Here is a 25,885-nt window from a genome sequence, read left to right on the forward strand (position 1 = left end):
CATGGCCTCCACAGGTCAGGTTTCTGCCTTAACAAGAGCCAAATAGAAAGTTAATCGCTACTTTTCAAAATGGGTGTCTAGGAGGAAATGAGTCCAACCTCTGAAGTGTGATTTTGAGTGGAGGTTGTCTCTCTTTATCAGCATTTTCTATCAACCTCTGTGCTGGTTTGAAAGTATTATGTACCCTAGAAAAGCCATGTTTTAATCCTGATCCAATCTTGTGGGAGCAGCCTTTTCTTTTAATCCTAATCCAACACTGTAGGTTGGAATATTTTGATTAGATTATCTCCAGGTAGATGTGACATGCCCAATTGTGGGTGTGACAATTTGATGAGATGGGGATGTAACTCCACCTATTCCGGATAGGTCTTTAGTAGTTTATTGGAGTCCTTAAAAAGAGGAAATATCTTGGAGAGAGTCGGAAACAGCAGAAGCCTCAGAGTCAAAAGAAACTTCACAGCAGGACTGACCCAGATGCAGATGCATGGAAAACAGAGACACAGATGTTTGGAGATGCTAGGTGCCCTGCAGACATTGCCATGAGATGTTAAGCAAGCTAGAACCTAGAGACCAAAGGAAAGCCCAGAGATGAAGCCAGCCCTGGAGAAGTGAAGAACCCCCATGGGAACAGAGGCTCAAAGCAATGAAGCCCAGGAGCAAGGGACCAGCAGATGCCATCACGTGACTACTCAGCTGACAGAGGTGTCCCTGACCCATCAGCCCTTCTTGAGTGAAGGTAACCTCTTGTCAGTGCCTTAATTTGGACACTTTCACTTCCTTAGAACTATAAACTTGTATTAAATTCTCCTTTTTAAAAACCGTTCCAGTTCTGGTATATTGCAATCCGGCAGTTTGCAAAGTAACACAGCCTCCATTACTTACAAAGACTTGTAGTTTAAAGAAGTCATTAACATTGTAGGACCCAAAGATAGAGAGTATGCCACCATTTGCTGAGTGCTTCCAATGTAGTCTATTGGATTTGGCTCCATTCTAAGGATGATGACTTGTGGGTTAGCTGATACAAAGGACCAAGTAGGATGTCTAAGTGAGACACATTCTCTCTAGTATCCAAAGTGGCCACTAAGGTGCTGGGTTTCCTTTTTGATAATTGAGGCTAAAAAGGCAGTGGTTTCTCCTTGACTGCTGGACTGCCCACATAACACCTAAATGTTGCCAAAGTTTATCATTCACCTGTGCTGGTTCGGGGCATTTAAGACTCAGGTTTCTGATGTGCCACTGAATAGGACGTCATCTCTATGTAACAGTTTTTAACATCAGAAAATAGAGGCACTCATTCTAAATCTTTATGGCAAATGGCAGGGGAGTTTAGGTAGAGGAAGTACCATAGACATATTGGAGGCCTTACCACATGAATACAAATTGGTCTTGTCCCCGAGTGCCAGTGGGTTAAAAAAAGATGTTGGAAAGACAGCATAACTGTACTCCAGTAGATTCAGTTAGAGTTACAATGTCTGAATCAGATGAAAATTTAAAAGATGTTATCAGGACAGAGGGGCAATGAATATCTCATATTATAGGGAAATCCTTTAAAAAAAAGTTGTTGAGACTTTAGAATCAGCAACTTAATTCACTTGGCAATAATTCACTGTAAACCCCCAGCTCCTGTTTTTACTAATCATCCTGGGCAGTTTATTTTTGTTTTTTGTTTTTGTTTTTTTTGCATGGGCAGGCACTGGGAATCAAACCCAGGTCTCCGGCATGGCAAGTGGGAACTCTGCCACTGAGCCACCATTGCACCACCCCTGGGCAGTTGTTTTAAGATACTGTATTTTGTACTACGTCTATTGGCTTTTAAGTCCTTAATCAAGGCTGTGATTTCTCTTTCTTCCCCTGAAATTTATATATTTCGATGTACTATCCAAGAGGTTAGGTAAAAGAGTTGGGAAGTGATTTCCATGTCCCAGTAGCATTTCTCTACATGTAAGTATTTCTGATTGGAAGAATCTCCTCTGGACTTTATGAGTATTTGGAGTAAGTCAGCAATACCAATTATACATTCAGCAGTGGAAGCTACAAAAAGATGGCATATTAAATTGGCCCAAGTATCCACCATACAGGGCACTTTAACTTTCCTTTCCATTGTGAATCCTGCCCAAACCCCATAGCTGAATCATGATGCCTGCAGTAGTTAGATTCAGGTGTCAACTTGGCCAGGTGAAGGTACCTAGTTCTGTTGCTGTGGACACGAGCCAATGGTACGTGCACATCATCTGTTGGTCATTACATCTGCAGTTAGCTAGGAGGCGTGCCTGCTGTAAAGAATGATGTTTGATTTAATTGGCTGGTGCTTAGATGAGAGAGCTCAATGTAGCACAGCCCAAGCAGCTCAGCATACCTCATCTCAGCACTCGCAGCTCAGCCCAGGCTTTGGAGATGCAGAAAGAAATCACCCTGGGGAAAGTTGTTGGAACTGAGAGGCCATGAGAGAAGGCCAGCAGAGATCACCCAGTTCCTTCCCACGTAAGAAAGAATCTCAGTTGAAAGTTAGCTGCCTTTCCTCTGAAGAACTAATGAAATAAATCCCCTTTTATTAAAAGCCAATCCATCTCTGGTGTGTTGCATTCCGACAGCTAGCAAACTAGAACAATGCCCTTCCCCATTATGGTTCTCTTGGATATTTTGTGATTTGGGTGCCTATATGCATGAAAATTTTCAAACTTTCAAAGTTTTTCAAGTAAGCAACTTCTTGGTCCCTCTCAGGTACAGGGAAACCTTGGCCCTCATTCCTAATCATCCTTTTCTTTAAAGCGACTGAGATCATGTAGAGGACGGAACAGTGGACATGGAGGGCAGAAACAGTTCCATGGCAATAAGTAAAGCATACCTACTTTATTTTTCAAATTTTTTTACATATCTACTTGATTTTGAGTGGTATAGTGGTGATGATGGCTTGTGGTTCCACTAAACTAACTCTAATGTTCTAGTTCACTCGGAGTCCTATATTGGCACCAGTCCTGTATCATTGCTGACACCATCTCTTTCAACCTTGTGAACCTCTTGATTTAGCAGCCACAACTACATTTCCTTCATTTCCTGGGCCTCTCTGGGTTTGCGTCCTCTGGTTGATTTGGTCTTGACATACGCAGTGACAACTTTTTTAAAAATGATTTCACTATACTCTGAGACATTTGCTGCCCTTTTGTCATGATAACATCTTTTAAATTCTCTTCTGGTTTTAATGTAAGGGCTAGGAGAATTTTCTAAGGCAGCAAAATGACTGCAAGACTTTATCTAGATATCTTTGGGTTAGTTTCTCATGCTGTAATGGGTCATTTTCAACATTGTAAACCTAGTTTGAGGCAGTAAAAGCCCAAACGTTAGTTAATGCCTCATCTATGATTTCTCTTTTCTATCTCCAGGAAATCTTTCTGAGAAGACCAAAGCTCCTTTATAGCAGCCAGGAGCCATTGTAAGACTCTTTGCCCTTTTAATGTTGTCTCCAAATGTACCGAAGGTTGGCATGATCGTTTAGAGGAGGGACTGAGATGTAGAATAACCAAGATGTTGCCATTCTTCCTGAACTATTATTACACTCCCTACCTACTCATCTCCTAAGTGAACCGGCCAAATGATTTGTCTGGCTTCTGCCTGTAATGATCACAAATTCTTTCCTTTATCAGTACAGATACATGTCTTTATAACTGTTGTGTGAAAGGAAGTAAAAACTTTCATCCACCCAGAATGAATTTTAGGACCTGAGGCTAACTGCAGGTTGACAAGGAAGTCCTCTCACCAGGATGAGACTTGGTGACAACCAAGGCACAGTTTGGGAGCTGTCTTTGAATTTATTTTCTGGTACTCAGCCTGCTACCACTCTGCAAATTCTGCCTCATTAATAAGCGTTAAAGTAGAAGACCATTATTATGTAGTTCATATACAGTTTAGTCCTCATGTTTTCTATCAATTCCCATCAAATCCCCGTAAATTTTGTTTATTAACCTGCAAGTCCTTCATTTTTCCTTTTCCAGAAAGTTGTGTGTCTGTCAGCATTTTGTACTTGTCATCAAAACTGTCTAAGATTTTATCCAAATTTGCAGGTTTAGAAGTTAGCCTGGCACAGTTTTATGGTGCCAGTAGAAGGCACAACTCCCAGGTCAGAGACAAAAATATTTAAAACTAATAACACTAGTAGTTGCCAGAGCATACTCATTTTCTTGCACCAGATCTCTGAACTCCAATCCCAATAGGACAATGTTAAGAGGTCCAGGTGATGTATTCACATTATATTATAGGAGAGAAACCCTGAATTTTGGGAACACAAATCTCTTACAATGGTTAGGAAGCCTGCCTGCCTTTTTCTCTGAGGGGAGACACTTCCCATCTTTCCATCTTCTAAAGCATTTCCTTATACGAACATCCTTGAAAAAATAGTTCAGAACAAAGTTAATCAGTGCTTCTGCTTGGGCTCAGAGTTCCATCAGCTACAACAGTGTATAAGTTTCTGTAAGTATGGGAATTTACATAGGATGAAGGTATACTACATAGGATCTGGCTTTTAGCAGATCATCTGTTTACCTTTGAATAGTCCAAGTATATCTCTATCTGGTGAAAAACTTTAAAATGTTTTCAACTTGCCTTTGAATAACTGTTATGTTTTATGTTTTCTCTTTGGAAGCAAGGTAAAAAAAAGGGTTAGACTGTGTGTTCATATTGTAAAAGTAACATAAAAAATATCTAATAATATTTAAGGAGGTCTTAGATATTTTAATGCTCAAGTTAATATTTTGAAAAGACATCGCAAAAAACCTAATAAATATTGATTTTTTTAAAAACTGTGTTTAGCTTACAGGTTGCCATGAATCAAAGGAAAACGCTTCATGTGTTGAGCAAAATAAAGAAAACCAGTGTCTTGAAAATGAAACTGTTAAAAAGACAAGTGTAAGTGTTGGGGTGTTATCTTTGTTTCTGTGTTTAATGGGCAAGATGACGTCTTGATTTCTGTAGATACTGCCTCAAGTAGTGACCAGATAAAAGAAAATGTGTAGTGTAATTTCTGACTTTGGCCTGGTCAAAAAATTGGGTTCTTCTGCTACTGACAAGACACTGAATGCATATCATTTTGAGTGATTGTGTGTTTTCATTTTGAGGTATGTGTTTACTGCATATTCTTAAGTTGCTGGTGTTCACACAGTTTATAAGTTACTTCTTTTTACTGTTTGGCCCAGGCCTTCCAGAAAAACCCTCCTTTACACTGCCCTTTGTTAGTTCTGGTGGGTTTTCAGGTCCTATTGTTTTTTTGTGTGTGGCATGAGCTTCCCTAAGCAATCTGAAAACTACTTCAGCCATTATGTGTGTATGATTGTCATTTCATGTATTTATTAAATACAGAAAATTGGAATGACTCATCCCTAGGGTAATGTGAAAGAAGTCTAGTGCTTTTTTTGATAAAACTAAGAAGACCCAGGGAAAATGTTTCCAAGTATAAGTCTTTTACTAATCAGCACCTCAGATTTAATTTGTTTCTGATCAATTATTACAAGTAGGCGCTTACTTTCACCTCAATTATCTAAGCAGGGGTTCTAGTCACCATTTCATTCATAAAATCACTAAACTTAATCATGAAAACAATGAAAATAAATCACAAATATTATTTAAACATTAAGCACTTAAAAGAAATATACAATTCTTTTGAGAGGTTATTCCAAGAGGTTGCATTTAAATATGACTGATAATGTTTGGCCTAAAGATGTAGTCATCTTGCCTTTCTGCTATGTCTTCTTCTGTTAACGAGTAAACACAGTTTTTATTATGGATCCGTGGATTTTTGAATTTTATTCAAACATATGGTGACATGTCTACTGGTACTTAGGGAATGGTAAATATAAGGAGAGTACAGTTTCTTTGGTGATCGCCATTTTTGACCTTGATTGGTTTTCCAGGGTTGCCAATTGATTGAGCACTGATTACGAGTTTGATCATTACTGTAAGGAATTTAAAATAAAAAGTGGTAAAGTATGCTATTCTTTAAAAGGAAATCATGGAACTTAAAGCCAAATGTAACTGGGTTAAAATGTCCAGTTTATGGAATGCCCCTAAAAAGACCACTTTCTATGCCAAAAAATATTTTTTGCTTAGCATAGAAGATTCTATCCAAACTATTTGAGACTTCTATAACATGCTAAATGTGCTTCCAGGGAAGAAAGTCCTCTAATTTGGCAATAGCACTGTTTTTTCCTAAAAGGAGAAGGAGAGGGCAGATATCCATACTGGATTCATGAATTCTTAGAAAACAAAACTTTAGACTTCTTGACTATCCATAGAGATGTTTGTATTTTTGCTTCCTGAAAATGAAGCCATCAGGCCTAAGTAGGATGCAAATGTGCCAATTTGTCAGGCAGCTAAATTAAACAAATGCTGGCAAATATATTAGGGAAGCCTTTGTATTTTAATCATAGGAAAGCATAGTGCTGGTCCAAGCTACTTAAACTCTTAAAATCTAAATTTCTTCATCTTACAGGGCAGTTATGAGGCTTTAATGAGATCCTGAATATGAATATGTTTGGTACCTGGCAAAAAATAGATTTTCGTTATATTGAAATGAATTACTAATTCTACATCTATTTTATTGAGGTGGTAGATTCTATGATAAATAGTTCTTAGTATGTCCTTGGATTCTTCCCTATATTACATGTCTAAGAGGCTATAAGATTTTTTTCTTGCCTGGGAACCACTTTGTAGGGGAGAGTACCCTACTTTGCTGATTTCTACTTGTCACTGGTTGAGATAAGTTTTGGTTGAATTAAAATAAGCATCAGTGAGAATGTTTTTAATTATACTAAGAATAAAAATTAAATTACGTGACAAACAAAAGGATAGCCATGATTGTTGTATGAAGATAACATTATTGTGAGTGTTCAGTTCATAGACTGTTATCCAATGGCTGTTGACAGTAAACCACACTTTGGAAATCACAATTGTGTAGGTGTATTAAATGTGATACTGGACTTGTTTTCTTTCTTCCAGTATTAGGGCCTTAGAGAGATTATTTTTTCAGGACCTTTCCAGATTTAAAATTCAATCATTCCATAATAGGCAGTAGCAAAACCATCAATTATATAAATAGAGGACCCACTGAAAATATAACTAAAATATTTCAGCCAACAAAAGCTAGAGATCTCTATACAAATCTAAACTTATGTGGTGAATTAAATCTGGAAAAATAAGTAGAAGCGTTTCATTAGGCTCATTAGTTTTTTAGAAGATTTTATCAATGCTATTCATAGGTCAGTGTTCTCAAAATAGTGGCCCCAACCAGTAGCATTGGTGTCAGCTGGGGACTTGCTACAAAAGCTAATTCTTGGGCCCCCATTCCAGACCAACTAAATCAGAAACTCTGGGGGTAGGACCTAGCAATTTGTGTTTTTATAAACTCTCCATGTTTTAGTGGTAGAATGCTCGTCTGCCATGCAGGAGTCTCGGGTTTGATTCCCGGACCAGGCACCCCCAAAAATAAATAAATAAAAATAAAATAAAACAAATAAACCCTTCGTGTGACTTTGATACATGCTGAAATTTGAGAACCACAGCCATGCAGTAAGCCTCAGGGAGTCATCTACTACTTTTCCTATAACATGCTTTAGACTAGTCAGTTTAGGGTAGCCCCAGAAAGTATTCCAGGATTTAGAAAGCAACTTAGCTAGAAGAAATTACACCACATGTACTCTTTATGTTTCCTGTTTGGACTCTTCAATTCTTTTGTCATCTGTCTCCAAACTCTGGGAGCTGATTTTTCTGACATCATTCAGAAACATGTATCAGTATTCTGTATTGCGCACCATTCTGTCTCAGTTGCTCATTGTTTATTATAGCTTAATTCAGAACACGCTTTTGGATGCTGTTTTGCTAGGTGGGAAATGTCTTCTCTAAATGAAATAACTTTCAATCACATTCCTTATCTGTGCTCAACAGGGAATGTACCCTCCTTTTTGTTATACTTTTAGCATAGTATCAATATGCTAGGAGATCCTATTCCCATCCTTGGGGCTAAAACAACCGATTTCTATCCCTACAAAAAAGTTTTTTCAATTGAAGGCTTCATCTTGGTCCAGCCTCAAGGCTTAAGTGAATCATAGCGTTGCCACTTGTCATATCATGTGGAAAACCAAAGTTATAAAAGGGAATAATTTACAAACTCTTGTAGCTATATCTTCTGGAGTTAATGAAATTATATGATTTAATGGGAAAATTAAAATTGGGAAAATAAAAACTAATTCATCATTTTGGACTTTCTCCCTTTAATGATGAAGAAATATTTTACCCTTAATGTAGTTCCTTCCTTTATTTTCATTTTATTACTCTTACTTCCTTTCAAATGCTTGGGAAGCTTTTCAGGGGTATGTTCTGCATTTAAATAAGGCTAAAAAGCAAAAAGTAAGAGTTGAAGATTTACTAATATAGAGTTCTAGTAAGAAACAATGAGGGTTTTTAATGAGTCCACAGAGAGAGGAGGGGCCCTGAAGAGAGAATTGACTGGACTTGGTAACTAAATGGATTGAGATTTGGGTGGTATCAGAAAAAAAATGGGGTGATTTGGGAGGAAGGATAAAAAATGAATAAACCGGATAAATTTACTTATGGTATCTTAAATTTGAGGTAATAGTGGAACAACTAACAGGAAACATTTTGAGAGGATGTAGGCATACAGGCTGAGAATTAAGTGTGATATCAAGTGTAAGAGAGTGTGCTGGAGTGGAAAGAGCAAAAGATCCAGAGTTAGAGACCTGAGTTTGTATCTTGGCTTTACCATGTTATGTGACCTTGAGTAGGTTAAATAAGGTCTATTTTCATTTGAAAAATGGAGATAAATACCTGTTGTTCCCCTATCCTAAGTATAAAATGAAATAGTATACGTGAAAGGACTTTGACAACTGAAAGCTCTGTTTTTTGCATATATTTGGAGATATGACCAGAACTCGAAATGCCTCTTTAAAAATATTTGCATTTTAGATGATGCTTCAGTTGTTATTATTTGATATTATAACTAGAACTAGAGAGTTTCTTCAGCAGAGAATAGATTCTAGCCAATCTTATGACCTAGAACTGACCACTAAAGGGACTAAGTGGATACCATGCTGGTACCACAATGGATGGAAAGGAAAGTTAGGGTTCTTTTAACAAAAACAGAGATGTAACCATGTGGAGGTAAATTTGACTCTAGGAAACATATTAGACCGAGAAGGAAGTATGGTATAGGGGTAAGTTATAATTGGAAACCAGAGGCTTGGGTCATGTTCTTTGTACACTTACTCTCTGCATGTCCTTGGGCAAATCACTGCCTGTCTGTTTGACTACATAATATATGGGTCCTTTTAAGTTATAATACACTCATGATGTTTCGGTAGAATTCTGTTAAACAGCAGCACCTACTGATTAAAATAATTTTGCAGCTAAGCTCTATTTCAGTATTTACTGTCCTTGACACTGTTGGGAACGATATTCCTTTTTCTTTTACCACTCAGCAATGGGGAAGAAGGCTTTATAGTTTTGTTTCTTTTAGGGAATGAGGGCAGAATAAGAGTTCCTTTTCCTTTTTATGTATACATTTATTTGATGTTCTTCATAGCCCCTGTTTAAAAGTGATGATTCTGAAAAAAAAAAAAAGATGGTTCTGGTCTCCTTGGAGAACCGATTTTTAAAATACATAGAATCAGAGGATTATAAGGAATTTTAATGGTAATTCAAGGCAATAATTCACTTCAATTATAAATCTCTTCTACCACCACCCTCCTTAAGGGGAATCTATCATCAGCTTGAAAGCCTTTTATTTTAGTATATTTACCATCTCACAAAGTAACTCTTTCCATCTGGCTAAGTTTGAATATTATAGAGGTTATTTTTTTTTATTATTAAACACATAGTATTCAACTCATTTAGCACTGGATATATTTTCTGTTTTCTAATGCCAGTGAAAGTATAGTGGCAAACTTTTAAGTCTGGGATTAATGGGGGAATAATAATTTCTTTTTAATGGAAAAGTTTGGTTAACTCTGGATAATTTGGCTTACTATCTTTAGGCATGTTGTAGTGCCTAATGGTCAATATTCTGCCTGAAAGAGATCAGTGACTGGATCATTTGTACTAGGGTTGCAGGAGATAAGGGTTTTGGTAATGACTGACATTTTCATAAAGCTATTTTTAACAAGTCAATCCAAATATCTGTTTATTTACTTATTGACTGTAAAGCAACACTTTGCAGAAATGAAATTTTGGACATTTGATACATCTGTTTAGGATCCAGATTTTAACATATTTTTGAAAATAGTAAAGTATGCACTGTTTGGCTATAGACTATTTAGAATTAAACATTTGAAGTTTGTGGTATTTACTACCTGAATCGATAAGTTCACTGGTTTTGCAGACAGAGCAGATCACATTATAATCGAGAGGCAGCTGCAGAATTGGACCTGGAGTTAGAGGAGCGAGATTAACATCTTGGTTTACCCATTAAATCATAAATAATTTCAGAGTGTCCAGCATGCTGGTTAACCAACTCAGAAGCTATATACTTTGGAAAATCCAGTTCTTCTGGGCCTCAGTTTCTGCAGCTACGTACAATACTTAACTCGCTGATAATGAATACCTAGTGACGTGTGAATAGTGACTTGAAAGAGAAGAAGTAGCCAACTTTGTGAAGATGCAGTGGAAGAGAATTTCAGGCAGAGGGAACATCACATTCAAGGCTTTAAGAGAGAGAAATAGAGTGAGATATTTGAGGAATAGAGAGCAGGCCAGTGTGACTGGGGTGTGGGAAGTTCATTTAACAATACTACTGAGGTAATTTATATTAACTTGAGTACTATTGCATTTCAGACCATATAAAGTTTTAGATATGTGGCCTGGGCACAACTGTTTGAGTTTCTAGAATCTTTTCAGCTCACAGCATTGTATAATAGTAGGAAATATTGTACATGATAAGGAGTGTACTTGATGTTCAGCAAAGTTTATATAAAATTTGATTTACTAGAGAAAAGAAATTTTTCATCATTTTTAGCTTACTACTTATAATTATCCAAATTTCAAAGGTTATTTAGATTTTTGTGATGATGATATGAGAGTGATATGGTGCCAATTAGCTACATTCTAACTCATTTAAATAAAACAAAACTGACATACAATTTAGGTCTATGCAGTTGAAAACCGTCATAGAAAGTAGGTTAAAAGTGAACATTTCTTGATTTCTGTAGCAAGTTTTGAATCAGTTAATTTTATTATTTTAACTTTTTATGATTCTCTTACAAAGAAGTGCACACATTTAACTTGCATAGAATATGTAGACTTCTGCCTCTTATGGGTTATTTTCAGGATTCAATGCTATCTAGATATTTTTTCATCAAAGGAGCTCTGGAATAGAGTCCCTTTCTAGTTGATCCTAATTTCCTACTTGCCTCTGGAGAGACTGGAAATGAGGGCAGGTATTTTGCCATGGCTTGCCTGCAGTCTATTTATTTTACTAAGTTAACAAGCTTTGCAGATGTCATTCATGTGACTGCTGTCCTGAATATATGGGGAACAGATGAGGGCAGGAATCCAGGTGGGTGGATTTCTTCTGTTATTTCCTTGGAGCAAATCTTTTTAAGGTGAATTGCCTTCCTCCTGGGGTTGCTCCCACGGCCATCATAAGCTATGAAAGGCCTTAGGAGCCCAGAGGTGTGTCTGTCTTTTTAGTGGGGGGTTGGGGGAGGGGGTGGTGTCCCAGGTTGTTTGAAATTAGTCTGCACAGAGTCCAGGCCACCTTCTGATAAAGGAGGCCTTATGGATTGTGGTGCACTCTCAGGCTGAACCCAGAGAAACAGAAAACTGCCACTGGGTTTGAGTGTGATGAGAGAGAGAATACACACTTTGTACTTTGGGTTGGAGTTACCTAGACGTTGTGTCGCCTAGGGCAAATCATATGCCTCCAGGGAGCTTCCATTTCTTCATCTATAAAATGGAGGTTATAATTCCTCCCTGAAGGGTGTTGTGACTATAAAAGATAATATTTATACATGAACTGTCACAGTACTTCAGATAATAGCCACTTGATAAATTACTGCTATTATTAATAAAATGCTTATATTTATTACTGTTTTTCTATTACAAGGGCAACACCTAGTTTCAGGAGAGTGCTACAGTTGTTGCAGCACTTCTGCTGGAAATTGCCCTTGTCTATTATAGATCAAACTGTTGCAAACCACATCTTGCATCAAACTGAACTTGCCAGTGAAAATGTTTTTATTTCAAATATTCTCAGGAACATGTACCAATCTATTTCTTTCTAGATGTGTGTATGTAGCACTAGGTGCATAAATGGTTTTTCTATGGATATAGGATGCAGGTTTTAAAAAATCTCCTATAAAATGGCATAACTGGAATTATGATCATTCTTTCATTCAACAAGTATTTATTTCACACCTCTAAGTTCCAGGTACCATGCTAGGTGCCAGAGAAAAACATTATTTTTACCCTTAAGGGACTTAGATTCGAAGAGGATAGGCATAGGATGTATTTCACTTCTAGAGATTTTTTTTTTTCTTATGGAAACAAACAAAATAAAAGAAACATATTTAAGTCAGGAAGGCATAGGCTTAGTGCAAATAATTTACAATAGTAATTTTCTGATACCAAACTTCCAGTGGTAGATTGTACTAAGAATCAATATGTTCCTGGCTTGGTATCATTAACCTTAAGGAATATCAAGTTAAGCAATTTTCAGGCAGTAGATTTATATCTTGCAAAACACTTCTTGTGAAATCACAGACCCCGTTGAGCTCTATGTCTGAAAAACAGCGTTTCAAGCTGATGCCTTGTTAATTTTAAAAATAAAATAATGCTCCCCTTGAGGCGAAGAAGTAAGTTGTCTTCTGTCATCTTTATACTAAGTAAAATCAATGGAAAGCGAGAGATACACAAATTTGAAAGATGTATCCTAAGTGGGACTATACCTTAAAATATTAAGTATTTACTCATATCTAAACATACAGTCATTATCCAATTAAGCACATTTGGGGAAAACACATGCTGGTAAGTCTAGAGCATACATACTGTACAAGCATTTACAATATTTTTGTGCTAACTTAACATTATATGAGTGATGCTCTTTTTTTTTTCCAAGCAGAGATTACATGTTCAGTTTGTGAAATGGCTGTTCTAAAGTACTTTTATTTAATGGAAATCTATTGGATGTGTTTATGTAAGCTGATTGTGTAAAGATGAAAGATATTATTGATTCATTTCCTTTTCAAACATAACTGAGTGTGTGTCATTATTTTTCCTCCTGACTTCTAGCTAACTCCTACTGGCCCTTCTCAATACAGCTCAGATCTTCTTTAGAAAGCCTTCCTTGACTACTCCCTTATGGGTTGAATGCCCCTGCAGTACTTTGTGACTGTAAACATCCCCATGTGCTTACCTAACTGCATTGCCAATTCACTTGTGGGCAGGGATTCTGCTAGCTTTTGTTCATTCTTGTGTCCCCACATAAGTAGATTCTCAAGTATATTTGTTGAGATAATGAGATATTAAAGTAAGCAATGGATATATAGAGTTAACCTGTCTTTAAGGAGCTCACAGTCTGATAGGTGATAAAGGCATTAATCAGATGATCATACAATGAGTCCTCAGCAAACACGTTATGGATGAATGACTTGGGAGGGTCTACATTATGCCAGGAGCTCGGCTAGACCCGCTGCCTTTCATTTCTGCAGGGCTTTATAATTTACAAAGTGTTTTCATCTGTGATCATCTAGGGTCAGAAGACTAATCAGACACCCTCTGACAGTTTGCCCACATGTTAACTTCCTTCCCTCTAGGATGGTGGAATGCAGTTCCAAAGCTTCTTTTCTTCCAAGGATGCTGGTAAAAATATCCACTCTCACTCTGCTATCCAGTTTTCTTCCTCTCTCTTTATAACCTCTGACTTTGTGCTGATCATGACTAACAAAGCCCTGGACTTGCAATTAAGAGAAACTGTCTTTAATGCTACACTGAATCTTACTAGGTATCTGTTCTTGTGAAGTCATGTAAATTTCCCAAGCTTGGGAGAATGTCACAAGAGCTTTGTCAACTTTAAGGTGCTATAGAAACAGGATGCCTAATTATTTTGAACATGAATATGACAATCGGTACCAATTGCATATTAAATTCTTCGGTTGTGTCAGGAAAACACTCTGGTTCCTAGGAATGTTCAAAGACATGACATTATACATGCTCTGAGACAAGCTTATGAAGTATTAATTTAAAGTAATTATCATGGCAATGTAAGAAATGAGGTGAATAGGCAAAGTGATTCTTCTTTAATATTTTCATATTTCTGAACCATAAGCCAGGTACCCAGTTGAATGGACCAGAGCAAGGGTCTTATTTGTGTTGCTTAGTTTGAAAGTTATCTGAAGTTTTATTACACCAGTAGGAAAACAGTTCAGAGAAAATTATGTTTTGAGCCACCTTTAAATATTTTTGTGTGAAATTGAACTTTAGGGGCTTTGTCTTTCTTTTTGTCTCTGAACGCATATCTTATTTGCTATGAACTTTTTAATCTTTGGGAACAGTGCTCTCTTTTTGGCAAAATATATGGTATATCAGTTTCTGAGAGACTCATCTATTTAGCAACCAAGAGGATGTTGAGGTTAAGCCTGAATAATTCATGAAAGATAGAAAAGTCATATGTACATCCTTTTTAAAAAGTGTGTATTATGGGAAATAGATATTTTTATAAAAGAAAAGAGGGTGGTGGTGGTGGGAGTGGGGAATTGTCTTGCACAATATCTTGAAGAGGTAATTGCAATATATGGGTCTCTAAACATTTCTTCTTGCTGTTTTCAATAGTCAGTTTGACTATGTGTTTTTTTCCTAGTGTAAAGGAGGCATCGATTTATCATTTTTTATTGGCCATGCAGTGCTTTATTTCTCTTTCTTTTCATTATCAGTCTCTCCTTCTCTCCATATCTTTCTGTCTGTCTTAGTCTCTCTGCCCATATGCCTAAGACTTGATGGGGAAAAAAAAAGTATATTATCCAGAGGGATGCTTGTCAGGCACCTCAAAAGGCAGTCTTTGTAGCAGCTTCTCTGGAAGAAAAGAAGGGATTGGGGGGGAGGGTTAATCATTTGGCTGTTAAAATGCTGCAGAACTGAACACAAAGCTCTGCCCACGTAATAAGTGCCTGCAGTCAGCCAGTGAGGAGAGAAAAGTTTGGGAAAGAGCTCATTTCTGTTTCTCAGAATGTGGAACTTCTGTAAACACTTTGGAATCTTCTCCACCCCGATTTCATAATATACTTATTTGTTTAAATATTCTGGTTGCTTCCGTATTTGCATATGTTATAGACCACACATATAGGCATGGAATCAAAGAAATGTATTTTCAAAGCTAAATGTCTAAGTCTGTTGTTCCTTTTTGTCTCTGGCCGGATTTTCCTTATCCAGCTGTTAGTCATTTGTAAGAAGCTGCTCTTATAATTGCAAGTGAGTTGAGATGTGATGTATGCAGCACTGCATGCACCTTAGCTTTTCAGTCATCTTTGGAGTCATTCAGGCTCCCGGGAATCATGCTCATAATAAATAGCTTTTTATTACGAAAAGCTGCTGTTCTGGCAGTCCAACGACAGCCCCTTGATAGATGGGCCAGGTAGTTTTAGTGTTGTGCTTACTAAGAGTTGTTACTAGGAAGGGCTAAAGGCAGCCAAGGGGGGACTCGGCAAAGAAAATCTTATGAGTATACTGGAGCAGCAGATCAGAATTCAGAAACAAGAGCGTGAGCTGAAATGTGATTCTCTGGTGCCTGGTGTAACACTCATCTCCACGGTAGAACTGTGTGAGGCACTCACAGGATCCTTGTTCCAATCACGGAATCTGCTAAAGGACCATGCAGCCGCCGAATCCAGCAAGCCACCAGGAAGTTTTGCCGGAGCTGATTTCTAGAGGATTTTCCGATCCTTAGGAGAATCCTGCTTGCCTTGAACTGTGTGGAGGAGGGCTCGAGTTTCCCACGAGGGGCCCCTTGGAAAAGCCGTCTGTGCAGAATCCGGGCTCTGCTCCTCTGTGTGTGCTATTTACCAAAAGGCTTTTCTCACCTTTGCTGATTTGCTGGTGTGATTTCCATGTACTGAGTCCTGTGTAGGGATCCAGGATGGATTGCCTGTGCATTGTCACCACAAAGGTAGGATAGGAAACAGGGCTGTTGTGTGCAGCGTTTTTCTGTTATTATTCTAGTTCTCTAATTAAACAGCTCTGATAGGTGCTGCCAGGTCATGAGATAAAGTGATTAGTATAATTTACTTTGCTGGGCATTTTGTGCCCCCTGAGGGTCTCAGGGTCCTGTCTTTATGTGATTTCAACTTCTTAAAGTGATATTGTGTGTTTGCAAAATGAAAGAATTTGCCAATGTTTTTTTATAGCAGGATTTGCTTTTGCATCTATTTATAGTTGAATATTGAAATACCCATAGTAGTAGTGTAGTTCACACATCATTTTTAACTAAACATATCAGGATAGTTTTTCTGAGTGTGATAATTAGCTTTTCATTTGAAAACCAGTATTCTGCATGTCTTCTATGTTTGAGGAAGCCAATCAGCTTTACTGTGGCTTGACATATTGTTTCTGATTGGAGAATTCTGATATTCTGCATTTTAGTGATTTTTTAAAAGGAAAAAAATATTTAGGCCCTGATCAAAATACACACACACAAATTGATCCTTGCTATTTTTATCGGAAGCAAATGAAATCTTTATATTATCAGAAACAGAAATAAAAGTGGGACTAGAATAAAATTAATAGGCTATCTTTTATGGATAGCAAATAGCTAAAAATTTCAAATGCGTTCTATTTAATTCTGTCACCAGTTTTAATAATATATTTTAAAATTTCATCAACATTGGCGATTTTATTAGGCATTACTATTATTTTTAGAAAAATATAATTAAAATACACAAGCACTAGCTTCCTTGTCATTTGTTTTGTTTTGTTTTTTTTTATATGGGCAGGCACCAGGAATTGAACCTGGGTCTCTGGCATGACAGGTGAGAACTCTGCCAGTGAGCCACTGTGGCCCGCCCTTCCTTGCATTTCGCATATAAGCATACCATGAATTAATTGAGCCTTATCTTTCACTATCTCACATTGATTGGACACCCATTAAACATGATAAAATCAATAGCTTAGTACATAAGACTTAATAAGTATAGATTTCCCACTCTTCTCTCTTCTCACTACGAAAGAAAATAATATTTCATTTTAAACTTCTTTATGATATATCTTTAAATATTTTACTTATTTTACTTTTGCAGATTATATTCCAGAAAATCTTAATGGCTATCTTCCTATAGGGCCAAGTATCACATTGTCATTTCAGTTGAACTTAATGATTTGAATGCTAAAAATTTTCTAGTTGGCTTAGTTGACCAGGCCTCAAAATTAGATGAATACCTTATTTTACTTAAAAAAATTGCCAAACATCTTTTCAGTCTTTCCAGTTAAGTCATAGAATGACAAGACAAATGTAACATTTTAAAAAATGTAATCTAAGAAAAGAAACTATCTTTTAAATATATTTTACTCTTCCTCAGGTGTTAGTTACCCTTGGTGTTACTTTTCTTGAAATAATACTGTCAAATCCAACCTCAATATATTTTTTAATTATTTATTTCCAAGTCATAATAATTTCAGATATTGTGAAAAATAAGTATTTTTAAAAGTTATAATAAATTATTACTTAGAACTCAAGACTGAATGTCTATTACCTTGGGTAGGTAAAATCAATACTAAATCTAAGTTCCTTCACTTTGGAAATTAACAGCATCTTTGAGGTGCTTTTCTACCTCTAACCTATTATTCCCAAGTATATTATCTCAGTAAGGAAACTTATTTATGTACAGTAAATTTCTTAAAAAGTAGTAGTGGGTGAATCACATTGATACATTTCAGATGTCCATTAAGCAGACTTGTAGTCTTAAGGCAAAAGTTAAAAAAAATTTTAAAACAATTGCAATATAAGTTACTGCCATAATTTGTTAATAAGAGTATGATGGCATCATGAATTCTTAATATGTTTAACAGGTTAATGTGCATAATAAATTTCAAGTAGCAGAATAGAAAGTGGACTAGGTAGCATAAAAGAAGTTTTAAATGATGTTTTTAATACTACATCTGTTCTGTAAATAAGATTTCAATCTTTGCCTGGCAACTTATCATCTTTTATAAGAATTAAAGTCACTCAAAATTTCTAAGAAGTGAAGTTGTTGGGATTTAAAAGATCTTTTTTTTTAAATCGAGGATCATAAGTGTCATTTTTATTATGCGCGTAATAAAAAAATGTGGCATTTCGTATCTTTGAAAATGGGTCATTTGAACCTATATACTTACAACTGTAATACTTGGGAGAAACTAAAATAATTTTATTTTCCACCAAGGCTTTATGTAGAGAAATGAAACAATCAAGGACCACAAATGGTTTACTCAATGGCCCTGTTTTTACAGACAAAATTGTTCTTTTCATTTTGGTCTATAATTGCATCTGCTCCCATGATAGAAGCAGCATGCCCATTCATTCATTTTATTAATTTAACAAGTGTTTATGGAATGCTTACTATATGCCTGACCCATTGGAAGGAATGGGGATCCAATGAGTTATCTGTTCTCATGGAAATTTTAGTCTAATGGGAGAAACAGCCAATTAAATGGAAATAACAGTCTCCTGTGATAAGGGGATGAGTACAGGGTGCTATGGAAATGAAAAAAGGAATTCTTAAAAGAATATTATGGGCTTGGGTGCAGGTAGGGGGTACTGACTTAAGGCAAGGCTTTTCTGAGGAAGTGACAATTAAGCTGATGTTCAGAATGGAGGATTCAATGAGGTAGGAAGAGTGGTTTAGACTAGGTCCTGGATGTTAGAGGGAGGAAGATGGAGAGAGAATTCTAGGAATGGAAGTAAGGTCAGAATGGTTGGGTTGTAAGGTGTCAAAGGTGAATAGTAAGACATAATGATGCAAAGATGTGCAGAAACCCCGTCATAAATATCAAGAAACTGAGTTATCTTAAAGGAAATAGGGTTTTCCTTCCATCGTTAACATTGGTCCCAAATCCCAGTTTTCCCTGACTTTTTCCCCATTTCATTCTCCTGATTCGAGCTTTCCCCAGTTCTCTGCCACATCCCTTTTATTCATCTTTTTCACTGTTTGGTAAATACAGATACTTCTCGCCTTTCACTAACTGAATGTCAGTGAACTATAGTTTTTTCATCAATTAAAGGGTAAAGTAGTTCACATGGTTGCTTTGAAGATTCAATTTGATAAGAACTATAGAGTGTTTAGTAGATACCTTGTAGGTGGTAGGTGCACTATTCCTTGGAGGTATATAGCTTCCTTACCTTTCTGTCTTCCCCTGGTGTTACTCTCCTCACAGCTATCCTGCTCAGGCACTGGTCTTGATAGCTAGCATCCAAACCAAATACTTGCAAGATGGCAGGTCTACTGGACAGGGATTGGAGCAGGGGGCTTGGGAGACAAGGGAAAATCTATAAGGTGGCAGAGAGAGGCAGATATACAGCTAATAGTATGGAAAATTTAATACAAACTGGCCTTTTTATGTGAAAACTAAGGCAAAGAGCCAACATGAAGAGCTTCTGTGACTGTTTTGGTAACCTGAGATTAACCATTTAATAGCATAAAACATTTCAAAATATTAATTCCATTAATACAGTAAAAGCTTAACTTTCCTAATGCCATCAACAACTTAACTTCCCTTAACTAAGTATTGCATTCAGGTGCCAGGGTGATCCATATCACATATAAACCCGATGGTATCACACTCATGCTAAAGCTTTGCAATGGTACTCCGATTCACTAAATTATGAGTGGTTGCTCAAGTTTTTATCATAGTATACAGTTCTCCCTTAACCTAGTACCTGAACTCCTCTCAGTCGTATCTTCCATTACACTGCCTTGGATTTTTTTACTCCAAGAATCTTAAAAATGCGTAGACTACACTATTTCTTATTACTATACTACCATTTCCTTTCCTTATTTAAACGGACACATTGGCCTTGTTGCTCCCCTTTATTCTTTGAATGTGCAACCCATGTTCCCTATTTTTCTTCCAGGTCTTAACTTACATGCCATTAAAATCCTGATTAAATTATATATTCTTGGTATATGCTGTCATATTACCCCATATTTCCAACTTTACAATTCGTAATTTATACACTGCTTTTTGTGATTATTTGCTAAGTGTATCTCTATTGATCAGACAGGAACTCCATGAGAAAAGTGACAATGTCTAGTTTGCTCATTTTTGTATACCCAATGTCTGGGATAATTCTTGGCATGCTGAAGTAACTTGATGAGTTTAATTAACTCATTTAGTCTTCAGACCAACCCCATAAAGTAAAATCCTCCACATAGTAAAGATGAAGCACTTTCGCACAACTAAGAAGTTTCACAGTGGCAATTCAAACCTGGGTCTTTGTGACTCTGTGTTCCTGTCCACTAGCATTTTCTCCTGGTTGAATCACTTTAGAGTTTATTTTTCAGTTAAAATGCATTGGTGTTTTAGTTTGGATTTTATTCCTTCTCAACTTAAACCTCTAATCAAACAAAAATAATGTACTCACATAATGGTTAATTTAAAATTACCCAGAGTTATTTGTAGATTTGTAGTTTTGTGAATAGATCCATAGCCTACCAAAGTAAAATTTTAGAAATCTGAAATAAAACTTTATTATGTGACTCATACCAATCAGCTGTTAATACTTCTATAGTAAATAACACTTTCTGCCAAAACTGATTACCAGGATGCTATTCACAACAGTAGCCCTTTTTGAATACTGCGAGTAAAAGACACACGTGCTGTGAAGAGCTATGCATTTGTGAAGACTGTCCTTTAAAAATCTTTAGACAAATCTTATTTTATGAGAAAAATGTAGACTTGCAAAGGAAAAATGTGCCAAATTTGGAAAATCAAATGCTATTTAAACAAGTTTATTATAGAAATTAAAAAAAATCTTATGACAATTTTCTTTATAAAGCACAAAAAAGATTCATCACATCCTTTAATATTTGCCATTATTTTCATCTGAATGTTGGTAGCTCATATTTTCTTAAAGATAATTATCCATTATCTCTCAACTGCCTGAGATATCTGTTACATTGGATGTAGGTGTATTTCACCAATGGCATTTGGGAATATAGGGAATATACATTATACCAGTATTCAGAAATATAGACTTGGGTTTGCCATTTATTATATTAGTAATCTTGGTGAACTCAGTTTATCCTTTCTGATCCTTATTTTTTTAAGTCGGAAATTAGGATAGTAATACTGGCTTATTGGTACTTCTTTCACAGAATTATTCAGAAGAATTGAATGAAAAATACAAATCCCATCTACATGGAAAGGATGACTATAATTATTGAAATTATGAAATCCTAGTATAAACTGGAATCTTTTATTACCATTAGCAACACGGTGTGGTGGAGAAAATGAACACTATAGCCATATGCACATTACAGCTAATTTTAGGCTAATTATAGTGACACAAGCAAATTGGCCTGCTGTGCCTGAGGTCCCTGAGAGCATTGAGTGTGGGGGAGTTGGACAGCCATTGGCATCTTCCATGGAAATTGGCTTAGCATGATAGCATAGCATAGCATATGAAAGCACAGCCTTTGGAGTCAGATGCTTTCTGGAGTCCTAGCTCTGCCAGTTCTATTGTCTGGACCAAATTACTTATCTATCTAAATATCAGTTTCCTTATTTATAAAACAAAATAATAAGTACTTAAAAGGGTGCTTTTAAGAACTAAAAGCAATGTTCATTACCTCCAGAAGTATTTATTTATCGAGTCTGCTTGTCAGGCAGTTCTGAGCAGTGGGGAACATAATGTTGAGTATATAAGGTCCCTCCTCTCATAGGACTCACATTATAGAGTGAGGAGACAGACTTTTAACAGGCACACAAATAATAAGCCCACTTTTGAATAGAAGCAACTACTTTAAAAAATAAAAAACAGAACTGGAATACAGAATGATGGAGGAGTACAAAAAGAGACAGGTGGCTTCTTTAGGCAGGGTGGACAGAAAAGGCCTCCTGAAAAACTTCTGGGATCTTGAAGGAATAGACTTTTAAAGATCTTGGGTAAAAGCATTTTAGAAAGAATGTACCCTATAAATAGGGTTTATTATAACTGCTGTACATGATACAGTGCCAATAAATAGTGGCAGTGGATGTTTTTTCTTTCTCTTTCTCCTCCCCTACCTATTCCTTTTCCTCTTTTTTGTTGGAATCTGATATTTAAGGATAAATCTCACCATGGGATTATTAATTTAATTAGCCAGTTACTACTCTAGTGGCAAATATCCACCATGACCAGTGTAGTCATGGTGATAGGAATTTCCTCTGGTTTCAGTGAGCAATGTTTCCCAGGTTTATAGGCTTTTATTGTAAAAGAAAGATACTAAAGGCTTTAACTTTTTCTTCCAGTGTACATTCAAAATGAGTACCAGGTTTGATATCTTTTGAAAATAACCCTCTCTTTCTCCTATACCTCTGTGCTATTATCCCTACCCGCACATGTTCATTTCCTTTTTTATTTTTCTTATTATAGGAGTGGTAGGTTTACAGAAAAATCATGCAGAAAGTATGGTAGATACTTGAATTCCCACATATCCACCCCCAAACACACAATTTTCCCTACTGTTAAAACTTGCATTTGTATGGTACTTTTATTACAATTGATAAGACAACATTATTATAATTATGCTAATTGTAGTCATAGTTTAATTAGGGTTCACTATGTTATACAGTTCTGTGTTTTAAAAAATTATTTTATTCTGGTAACATGTATACAACCTAAAATTTCCCATTTTCACCACTTTCAAATATACAATTCAGTGGTATTAATTACAACTATCTGTCATGGAATCTGGGAACTTGCTAGAAATGCAGAGTCTTGGGCCCTATACTAGAACTACTCCTCTAGAACTTGCATTTTAACAGGATCCCTAGGTAATATGTATGTATATCAAGGTTTGAGAAGCACTGCTTTTCGCAATAAAGTCCATATTGGTTAACCTGGCGAATCACATGGTTTTCTACAATGTTCTGAACCTTGTTTAACTTTCCTATCTCAGATCCCACCATCCCTCACATTTTAGCTCAAACTAAAGTGATATATATATATATGTGTATATGTGTATGTGTATGTATATATATATATATATATATATATATGTATATATATAGTGAATTATGTTTGGTTCCCCAAACAATCTGCATTTCCATCCTCAAGTTTCTATGCACCTGCTTTACCTTATGCCTAGAATACCTCTCAACTCCCCAGCCTGACGCTTGCGTAATAAGCTCCTTCTTAACTTTTAAGAATCAACTCAAATGCAGATTCTTATGTAAATATCTTACTTGATACTTCCCTAGTGGGACTGAGCCAGCCATTCCCTCCTTCATGTCCCCAGTACACTGTCTGTATCTTTGTGATAGCCTGCATTTAGTTGTACAATTACGTTTTTTTATTATTAGAGAAGTAGGTTTACAGAAAAACCATACATAAAATAGAGAGTTCCTGTGTACAACCCTATTGTACACTTAGTTTTTATGTATGTATATCTCTTGTTAGAACGTTAACTGCTTAAGTACAGGATAAAGGTCTTGGTCCTATTTATAGCTGACCACCTAACATGGTGCTGATAGGGAGTAGGTATATGATAAGTGTTGATTGATTCTTTCATTTAACAGACATTTAAAGACATTTCATTTTTTAATAAATAATTGAATGAGTAACAGAATGCTTCCTTCCTATAGCTTACATATACACACAATAATATGTGTGTATGTATGCATATGTATAATAGTCCACTTCAAAATAAATGCTTGTAAAGGAAATCTTTGTACTTTGATAGATAGACTATACAGTTGAGAGACAGGCAATTGTTTTGTGTGTGTGTATGTTTTGTTTTTTCATGGGCCAGCACTGGGAGTTGAACCTGGGTCTTCCGCATGACAGGCAAGAACTCTGCCTGCTGAGTCATCTTGGCCCACCCCTGGCAATTGGTTTTTATTTCTTGTTTTGGTGAACTTGTCTGTTAATAGTTGCTGGGCCTGAAATGATATTTGAAATGTCATTTTGGTATAAGGAAAAGTCCATAAATCAAGAAAAATGGCAGCTGGATCATATCTATGATAAAACAACTTATTAGTATCATCATTTAAATTTCTAAAATTCCCCTATAAAAGTACTTAGAAGTCAACTGCATGTTTTCTTTTTTTTTTTTAATTACCATCTATTTTCAACACCCTGCAATACTGACATTCCTTTGTTCTTCCTCATGCAAAAACATTTTTTTTTATTTTTTTTTTTATTTATTTTTTTTTTTAAAGGAAAGACAGAGAGAAGGAAGGAAGGATAGAAGGAAGGAAGGAAGGAAGAAAGGGAAACATTTTTAAACATTTTCTTGTTTTATTGTATTCTGTTTCTCCGTTTTTGTTACATGGGCTGGGGCCGGGAATCGAACCGAGGTCCTCCGGCATAGCAGGCAAGCACTTTGCCCGCTGAGCCACCGCGGCCCGCCAACATTTTTTAATTTGTACATTTAGTCACTATCATTACACACTCTGGGCATTCCTAGATTATCCAATCTCAGTCTTTATTGTCAAACAATACTGCATATTTTTGTTAAACAAAAGTTAAGGCAGTCAGTTCAGGTTTTGAGTTTGGTAAAGGAATGCCAGTTCATACCCATTTAACTTCTCAGTGGTTTTAAGGATTTTTTTTTGGGTGGATGGTCTGGGAATTGAATCCGGGTCTCCCGTCAGTGGTTTTATATAGCATGATACTTAAGCTTGTTTTGGGAGAAAATTATATGATTTTATTATATGTATACAATATATTTACCATCTATATATTATAAAGCTATAGTTTTTTAACTATGTAATATATTTTTACAGTTTTTGTTTTGTTTTTACATTCACATTTATCAGAAAACTATGCATTAGAAAAATAAAAAATGATCTTTTTCTCCCAAATTATTGGGCCATGAAAGATTTGGAGAAGTAATTGAAGAGTTTTCTTAAAGCAGGATAAATTATGTTGCACTCAGCTTGCAAGGTACAAACTTGTCTAGAAAGGGAACATAGGTTTACCAGCAATTGTGCTATTATTTTTTACATTGATTTGCACTTTAGAAAATAAAGTATATCAGCAGCATTGAATGGCTTTACCCCAAGTAACCCCCAAAAGGAACTTTAGAAACTATAATAATGATTATTATACGGAATTTGTTCAACTAGCCATAGGTGACACAAGCACTATGCATGAGGGGCCCTGAATGGATGTTAGGTTATTCAGTTGTTGGGACCTGAGTTAAAGTTTTGTAGGCATTTCAAATGTTCTCCTAAAATTATCCTGAGACCCCCATAAACAGAAATGATTCAGAATAATCAAACGTATCACTTTTTCAAGCAGCAGTGTAGTCAACAATATAGATTCTTCTTGAAGACCAATTAACTACATTTCAAAAAATGTCTGATTTCAAAATGTGAATCGTATCATTTATGATCCACACAAGCAGCAATTTTAGTTATTGCATGAAAGTACAGTTTATAAAGTGTTAATTTTTAAACTTACCTCTCCAGTATTTCATGTTTTTCCAAAAAATACACATTTTTTCATGTTTTATTTATGATATTCTACAATGAGAAAATAATTTTTTTTCAAATATGGTTCTAACTAGGAAATGTAAAGGAGAATTCTAAATGTTCTTTCAGAGGAAGGATATTTGAAAATCATTTGCTAAAGAAACCATAAATAAAAATGCATAATTTTAGCAAAATAAATTCTCTTTTCTTGGTTTTTGTTATGAATCTCCTAGAATTTGAAGCTACAGTG

The 25,885-nt window shown here is 36.0% G+C and overlaps 1 protein-coding gene across 10 annotated transcripts in view; it reads left to right on the forward strand.

Moving 5' to 3' along the window:
- Positions 1 to 25,885, forward strand: part of DLG2 (discs large MAGUK scaffold protein 2) — a 2,206,106-nt gene that overhangs the window by 494,305 nt on the left and 1,685,916 nt on the right. For 9 of the 10 annotated variants that reach the window (XR_013156681.1, XR_013156683.1, XR_013156682.1 and 6 more), the window contains one exon: positions 4,804 to 4,899. Coding sequence is in view for 7 of the 10 variants with exons in the window: in XM_077113416.1 (XP_076969531.1) it covers positions 4,804 to 4,899 (96 nt within the window). In the remaining 3 variants the exon portion in view is untranslated. Of the gene's footprint in view, positions 1 to 4,803; positions 4,900 to 15,644; positions 16,154 to 25,885 lie in introns of those variants that run through there. The other variant, XM_077113409.1, reaches the window with a different exon arrangement.

The sequence above is a fragment of the Tamandua tetradactyla genome, chromosome 8 (genome assembly GCF_023851605.1).
Source record: "Tamandua tetradactyla isolate mTamTet1 chromosome 8, mTamTet1.pri, whole genome shotgun sequence".
Classification (NCBI taxonomy): Eukaryota; Metazoa; Chordata; class Mammalia; order Pilosa; family Myrmecophagidae; genus Tamandua; species Tamandua tetradactyla.